At 34.5% G+C, this 8,333-nt stretch overlaps 1 protein-coding gene across 1 annotated transcript; it reads right to left on the bottom strand.

The window, feature by feature from the left end:
* Positions 1 to 541: 541 nt before the first annotated feature.
* Positions 542 to 5,769, bottom strand: LOC145332294 (uncharacterized). The gene is made up of 8 exons (XM_080177255.1): positions 5,687 to 5,769; positions 4,804 to 4,860; positions 4,299 to 4,466; positions 3,929 to 4,050; positions 2,817 to 2,900; positions 1,806 to 1,877; positions 1,285 to 1,460; positions 542 to 685 (listed from the first exon to the last, which is right to left on the bottom strand). The coding sequence occupies exons 3-7, from the start codon at positions 4,461 to 4,463 to the stop codon at positions 1,457 to 1,459; spliced, it is 447 nt and encodes a 148-aa protein (XP_080033381.1). The 5' UTR covers positions 4,464 to 4,466; positions 4,804 to 4,860; positions 5,687 to 5,769; the 3' UTR covers positions 542 to 685; positions 1,285 to 1,456.
* Between the last annotated feature and the right edge of the window lie 2,564 nt (positions 5,770 to 8,333).

The following is an 8,333-nucleotide window of genomic DNA, read 5'->3' as shown; positions in this document are numbered from 1 at the left end:
AACTGGGCAGATGAGAGTAGAAAATCTCTCTTAGAATTTTACCCAGGACGGAATTAATACCATAAAAAAACCTAGTTTTTACCACTTTTATGGTAAAATTTTACCAGCCTATACGATTTAAAAGGTGGTAAAATTTTACCGTAATCGTGGTAAAAACACTTTTGGTGGTACTTTCTCACGCTTTTTACCAGCGATTTTTACCACAATTATCGGTAAAATTTTACCAGATTTCCGGTAAAATATTACCATTTTAGGACGCAAATTTATACCAGATTTTGACCAATTTTTACCACTTTTTTGGTAAAATTTACCGCAAATTTCTGGTAGATTTTACCGAAAAAGTGGTAAAACTGTTCAACACCTGGTAATATTTTTGCCCTAAACTGGTAAAATTTTACCAGAAATAGGGTAAATATGGTAAAAATTTACCAATAATTGTGGTAAAAACGGGTGGTAAAAATCACGAGAAAGTGGTAAAAAACGACCTTAATTATAGAAAAACCTCGCTTGTACACAAAACGCAAAAATAAAAAAAAAATTGTTTTCATTATTATCTTTATTGATTGAAACAACACTTAAACATATTTTTCTTGATTCTACTGCTCTGGCCGCGAAAACTGTTGCGCAACCTCCTGGATTTGCTGGGCACCGGCCCCATTCGACCTCGGTATCACTGATATTCAACCTGGAATAAAATTGCTCATTAGTTAATTAGATAATTACAGGGATATAAAGGGATAAGACAATGGCTGATAAATTGATGTTCATCTCTAATGATGATACACATCGTTACCCCTTCTGTAGATTACAATAAGTGATTGAAATGTTAGGACACTCAACTTAATGAACCAACCAATAAAAAATCAATAAAAGTACCCAAGGTTGTTAGGCCAAAGAATAAGAAAATGTTATTTGAAAACTTTGGGGGCTAGTGTAATTTACAGCCCAATGTCCCATCCCTCCCTACTAAATATCTAATCTATAATACAAAGTAGAACGATGTCTGTCCGTCCGTCTGTCCGTCCGTCCGTCCGTCCGTCCGTCCCAAAGATAAAGCCTATACTCGCTGTTTAGCAAATGTGTCAGAACTTCCCCCCCCCCCTTACTCTCACACCTAAATTTTTTCTTTTGAAAGCAAAAATAAAAGTGTGTAGGTTCGACTCCCCCTCTCCCCCCTCATTCATTTCCTACAGGCATCTTGACACGTGGCAAAAAAATCAGCAAACTTATCTAACTAAACATCTTTGAAAACGCAGAACGAGAAAAAATAAAGGGAAAGCTTACCTGGAAAACATAAGCAGTAACAACATCCCTGGCTAACAAGAACATGCTGTGTCCATACTACTCGGCATCATAACAGGGAACCCGATCTTGTCTGCCTCCGCCTTCAAGGTGTCCAGGCTCTGGTCCTCTCCGTGGTAACCGTGGATTACAGGTACGTTAGCGGCTTCCATGATCATCTAAAAAACAGGTTAAATATTAGAAAAATTGTAACGACAGACTTCTTTTAAATACACAGTTGCTTTTCCTAGAGCCTACTTGTGTTTCGTCTTAAAAGAGGATGGTTGGAGGGTTTTTACCAATGAAAATATTCGAGGTCATTTTTCCAAGAAGCGGTGTCATACCCCCCCCCCCCGCCAAAAAAACAGCATAAACATTCCCTGAAAATTATGGAAGACCAGAAGATTGAGATCGTACAGGACAAATGAACAGACATCCTGTTACTCCGGTATAGTATAGAGTGTTATTTTTTTCTACTTGAAATCAACCAAAATAAGTTCCTGAGTAGCTACTCTATCATTTACCTTAGATGTAGACTTGATACCCATATCTCTAATGGCAGTGGACGGTGGACCAACAAATATAACTCCTTTCTCCTGATAAAAAAAAAATTTAAATTAAAAGGTAGGTATCATTCTTATTAATATAATATTACATTCTTGAAATTAACCAGAAAAAAACGTAAGCAGTACAGTGGCGTGCACAGGGTTTTTACGGGAAGGGATGTAATCTTAGAGGTTTTTAAAAAACGGGGGGGGGGGGAATCTACATAATTTTAATTTTAAGGGGTGTGTTGTCAACCCCATTCCTCACACTAATGACCGTGGACAAGATAATGAACGAAATATACATATATAAATCCCCAAATATATTGAACAAAACAACACCTTAGATTAGTTCAGACACTGCTAGTTTGAATGAACCAATCAAGATTTAAAGTTGTGAGCTAACGTGTTTATAAAACTTTGGGTACCAGTATAACTTCCAGTCTAATATCCACTCCCTCCCTGCAGTCAAATGGAAAATATTACCTGTCCAGGGATATAAAATACACGTGGATATTATTAATGACATATCATGGAAATTTGTTGTCATGAATTTAGGTTCCTAACATGGACTTCATATATTGGTCAGATCGTTTACCCAGAAGGAGGTAAGGGGGTGTTGTAAGGGAGGAATAAGGGTGTATCTTTATTTTAGCCCGCTGTGAGTACCGCTTTATTAGAGTACATGAAAAACTGGTGTAACATCCAGGTAATAATATATCCATTTACCCAAGAATCTTAAGGGATAAGACAATGGTCGACAAATTGATGTACTGTACATGTACAACCCCATTGATGATACACAAAATTACCCCTTACATAGATTACCTTTTGTGGTTGATACGTTTGGACACTCAACTTAATGTACCAACCAATCAGGGATCACTTAATCCCCAAAGTTGTTAAGCCAACGAATAAGAATACGTTATTATAAAAGTTTGGGGACACGTGTAGTTAACAGCCCATTGTCCCCTCCCTCCCTGCATTTACCTGGCAAAGATTAGCAAACTCGACATTCTCGGAGAGAAATCCATAGCCAGGATGTACAGCATCGGAGCCGGTTTCCGCCGCAACCTAAGATAATACAGTGTATGGTCAATAGTAACTAAGCCCCTAGAGGCCTCTAGGGGCACTTGAGTTAGTGGTGAGTTGAAATAGATCCCAACATTTTTTTATTTTAGTTTCAATAGAAAAAGTAAAAAAAATCCATCTTAAGGCTTAAATATGATCAGAAAATAGAATAAAACCAACTCAGGACCTATGTGATGCCTACCTAAAATAGAGAACCCAATCGGATCAGTAGTTATTTAGAAAAAAAGTCTTACTGCTTTATATAATAGGATGATGCATATAAGAGTTATTTTAAATCTTAATAGGTAGATTCTTCCAAGTTTCAATTTAAATTATCAATCACACCATTAAGCAAAAAACAACACCCATTTTTTTTGCAATGTGAAAGGTGTGGGGAGGGGGGGGGGGGGGGGGGCTGGGAAAGAGCCGACCCACTACCTTGAATTTTAATTTTTCAAAGTTTTTAAAAAATAAAATTTTTGGGGTAATTTTTCTTAGGCCTATAAAAAAATCCATGTATAAATTAAAACCTTTCCGAGACATACAATAAGCTTCAATGTAGAGGAGAGACGTGTACGTACGCTAGATATTTCGCTACAAACGAAGACAAACAAACATCCTGTTACTTTTATTTAAGGATTATTTTAATCAATCAATTCTTGTAATGTCCATCTAAAACTAATACCTAACAGTATAATGTCAGAGATATAAAGGGATAAGAAAATCTTTAATAAAGCAATAAAAGAGATGGTAGGCATTTAAAGTTAGCAAATTTGGAAATTACACTAATATATTTTGTTTATATACTAAATTGTTTAAAGTAAAAAGGTTCTTTGTCTTTAGCTTAAGATTTCGATAACTACTAAACCGATTGAGTTCTCCTTTATAGGTAGGAAAGCTTCTCATATGACACGGAATGGTTTTAGACTATATTTCTGTCCCCTATCTATCCTTTTTAATACAGAGCCCCTAAATGCTAGGGCCGCAGCCGCTAGCAATATCTAAACTAATCTTAAAATTTAAAATTTTACCTTGGTGGAGGGGATCTACCACCCCCTCTGCCACCACGTCCTCTGAAACCACCCCTGTCCCCTCCACGGTCTCTGCCTCTAAAGCCACCCTTATCACCTCCCCTTCCTCTAGAGCCACCTCTGTTATTTTTAAATGTTTTCATTTTGAAAAAAAAAAATTCGATGATTTTTAGTAAGTATTTTGGAAGATTAATTTTAAATTTTTTTATCTTAGGTACTGCTGTTTTATTAGCGCAGCAACTTTATAACAAAACTGTACGTCAGTCCATGGCGAAATTACAAAAAATGCATTGCTTTTAAACGTTACATTTAATAAATAGGCCTACCTAAAGATTTTCTAACTTTTACTTTTTAAAACAAAAACTTTCCTAGAGTAATGTGGGGGGCTGCGTCTTTCATACCTATCCCCGCCCCCACCCCGGCCTCTACCTCTGTAAGAACTGCGCCCCCTATCACCTCCGCCTCCACGTCCCCTGCCTCGTCCCCGGGATATTTCCACTCTCAGCCGTTCACCGGCATATAATGTACCGTTCATTTCCTTAAAAAATAAAGTGAAGTAAAAATAACTTCAAGACCTGAAGTTTGTTTAATAACAATAAGGTAAAAATAAATCAAAACAATTCCCTATAACTTAAAAATACCTCCTACCCTTGTGGAATATTCTAAACCCTTCTTGATCTCCCTAAACCTAACTAAAAGCAGTAGTGAAAGTTTCAAACAAAAAATTCAAGTAATGAAAAGGTGAAGGCAAGCCTTGACTTTTAAGGGGGTGGCAACACCCAGCCATTTTGTTGTAAAGAAACCAAAATATTGTTTGTATTATTATACAGATCTACAAAGATAAATATAAGCTGCGAAACTTTTCTGTAACTTACTTCTTCAACTGCCCCCTATGTTTCAAATGCTGATCTGAGGTCTTGTTTCTTTACAATCTAAATAAAAGAATTTGTTATAATCAAAAACTATAGGTATGAAACTAAAAAAATACGACAAAAGTAGAAACCTTATACTTTTTAGCTAGACCAAAATAATCAGTAGGTAACAAGTTTGAAATAGATAGGACAATTCCTACATGCTTGAATTAATGATAATAGCTATGAGTTTCGTCCATACAGACCGGCCATCCAACACTAATTATAGAAAAGCTTCGCGTTTACAAAAAACATAATTCCCTTCCACAAAATAACAATGATAACGTTTATGAGAGTAAAGCTCTCAAATAAGACAGTGGGACAAACGGAATTTTGTTGGTAAAACTTCAAGGATTTTAAGGGATAAGGCAATCCCCGATAAATTGATCCACATCATTAATGATTATTAACAAAATTACATCTTTATAATTATAATTTTTTTTTCAATTTTTTTCAATTTTGTACCCCCCCCCCCCCCCCCCCCCGACTACCGACGAACAAGTATTTTAGGTTAGGTTAGGTTTTAGGCTAGGGAGCCGAGCGCTGCGGCTAGGCAGGCAAGGATAATACCACCTACTCTAATGAATGTAGAATATACGTGGATATTACGACAGGGGGAAAAAATTGTCGTTATTTTAGCTTGCTAACATGAAATTCGTTTATTGGTCAGTTTGTTCAACCAGTAGTAGGGTAAGGATTGGGTTTAAAGAAGGGGGGTATCTTTATTTTAGCCAGCTGTGAGCATCTCCTTATCAGAGTAAATGAAAATGTGGTACAACATCCCAGTAATAATATATCGATTATTTTTATAAACTTTAATGGAAAAAACATTAAAAAAATAATATACCTGTCTAGCTAACACTCTGGTAAGGGTTTCCATAGTCTTAAACCACTCCCGGATTAATTCTTCCCATAAAGTTAGTCCACTCAAAACCTAAAACAAACGAACTTATTTTGACAAGTAGAAAAGTTGGTGGAAAAATAATTCATCTAAATTAATGAAGCAAAAATTCGTCCCCAAACTTCATTTTTAATTCTTGATACAGATTTTAAAGGGTGGGGCTTAAAGGGTGTTAACTCCACTCAACCCGTAAAACCCCTTATTTGTTTCCCTTCAAAATTAAAAAAAAATATATTAGATTACCAACCTCAAACCTTTGAAATCCCTCATTTTATCCCTCTTAAAATTAAAAGCTTGACGTACAATCAACCATTGGTTGTCTTTAGGACGATTGGCAAATAGATCTGATTCCTGTACTGTAGAACAAATAAAACATTATGGAATGGATATAGAATATACGTGGATATTGATGACAGTGGAAAAATTGAAGTCAATTTAGGTTGCTAACATGAAACTCATTCAATGGTCAGTTTGTTTATCCAGTAGGACGGGACGGAATGGAGTAAAGGGGGCGAATTAGGGTTATCGTCATTTTAGCCCACTGGGAGTTTTACTTTATTAGAGAAAATAAAAATCTAGTGTAACATCCAAGTAATAAAATATCTATTTCTGCAGGTTATCTTAATTATAGTATAGCTAACATTACCTCTAGAAACTGATCCCAAAGTTCACAGGACACAACAACATAGAGATTAGCCTTGATCCATGTGACAATGAGGGTCTGGAAGATGGTCTGGGTCAACCTTCCTCCAAGGGTGTCCTCCCTGATAAGCATAGATAACTATTAACTAAAGATCTAAGAACAAATTAAATATAAATAGGCTATTTTTATTTAAGTGTGTAGGTAGGTATAAAGTATACTTTTTATCTAAAAATGGTATTTTTGTCTCTGATTTTATTTATCGCGTCGTATTATAGACAGCTTTCCGCGACTGGTAAAATGAGAAATTTTCAGATCAATAGCAATTTTGTTAGCCCCGAGGGGCCAAAGGACTGGCCTAACAAAGCTGGTATTGATAATATAATTTCTAGACTATTGTTCATAGAAAATTGTCTGTAATACGTAATTTTTCAGTATGGCCCAGAACCATTTTTAATCCAGGGGATATTTATCGGTTTCAAAGCCATACTGGAAACTCTTTGTTTTCAAATTTTTCAATATTGAAAAAAAAATTTCTAAGAGGATAATACCAAAAAAACAATTTAATGGACATTTTATATAATACGAAAAATTTCTTCCTTTCCCTGTACCTTATAAAAATCGTCGGAAAAAGCCGTTTTTTAAGCAAACAAAAGCGCGTTTTGCTCTATCTGTGAGATATTATGAATAAGATAATGTTAAGATGAGAAAAATTTACGTTCACAGTCCCTTTAAAGACACAATACCTGTAATAATAATGTACAAACTTTTCAACCACTAATAATACCCTGGCCTTTCTAATTAAAGCCTAGGCAGAGCAATGCTGGTTAGCTCAAACGTGTACCGTGGTTTCTGTAGAACTGTTCTTCTGAAGCCAATACAGGGTTACGAAAGTTTAAATTGATGTTTTTTTTTTTTAATGTTAATATTAAATGTAATATAGTTTTGTAATGACATATAAAATATATATTCGATAGAATATAAAAAAATATAGTGCATTCAATATTAAAAAAAATATTTAAATATATATATAGTTGTTAACCATATATGATCCATATAAGAATCTATTTCCGGCCGGGTTCTTAAAAGATATTGCCGCGTTTTTTCGACATTTTTTAAGCTATGAATAACAAGCGCGACATTCGCGAAATCTAAAAGAGTATACAATGATTTATTTAATTATTTCGCTTTTGATGGTACGGCCTTCATAGAAAAAAAAAGATTATCTTCAATCCATTTTTGCTGCATATTAATTAATGCATCTTTTTAGAGCTGTGTTAGACATTAGAAAAATTGCTAAAAAAATAATTTAAAATTCAGTATTTTTATGTTATATACTCTGTTTGAAATTCTATCGTCAACGTTCAATCAATCAATGTCTAAAAAACGCCGAAAAAATGTGGCATTCATCTTTTAAAAACCCATCTCGGTGGTATTTCCGGTTGGCAAAGACAACATAAATATAGAAATCATGAAACATTGTTGTTCCACAATTTTGCCACATTTTTAAACATCTTGCTTAAAAAAAATCTTCCTTGTAAATTCTACAAATTTAAATATTTAGAGAAAATTGAGTAGTAATTTACTTCTTGATTCAAAATATTTGATTAAATTGAATCAAAACTAATAATTATTTTTGGCACTCTATATTCAAATAATCATAAGCTTATCCATAGTGCGCATGCGCGCACAGAGGTGCCATAAATTTCAAAACTTAAAAAATAAGTTTTGTAGCGAAATTAATTACTCTATAATTCGAAATCTCTGTCTTTCTTTTAGAAACATTCAGGGGAATATACGAAAGCTTATATTTATATTAAAGATGAAAAGTCGATAAATTCAAATGCACACGGCACATCTGCGTAAACACACCCTGGATTTTTTTTCTTTTAATTTTAATTCGTATGAAGCTAGCTCAAATAAGTAAATATTAAATTTGATATATTTTTGATG

The sequence above is a fragment of the Acartia tonsa genome, chromosome 11, assembly GCF_053477335.1.
Source record: "Acartia tonsa isolate MP-2025a chromosome 11, ASM5347733v1, whole genome shotgun sequence".
Lineage (NCBI taxonomy): Eukaryota > Metazoa > Arthropoda > Copepoda > Calanoida > Acartiidae > Acartia > Acartia tonsa.
Note: the sequence above shows the minus strand (reverse complement) of the source record. Positions and strands in the feature narration are given on the sequence as shown.

Bases quoted from the DNA above. Each gene is read 5' to 3' on its own strand.
- LOC145332294 (XM_080177255.1), bottom strand. From the start codon at position 4,463: ATGAACGGTACATTATATGCCGGTGAACGGCTGAGAGTGGAAATATCC. The intron at 4,051-4,298 runs AGGAAAGTTTTT...TTTAAAAATAAC, and splicing joins GCAGCCCCCCACATTACTCT to AGAGGTGGCTCTAGAGGAAG. The intron at 2,901-3,928 runs GTAAAATTTTAA...GTATTATCTTAG, and splicing joins GGTAGATCCCCTCCACCAAG to GTTGCGGCGGAAACCGGCTC.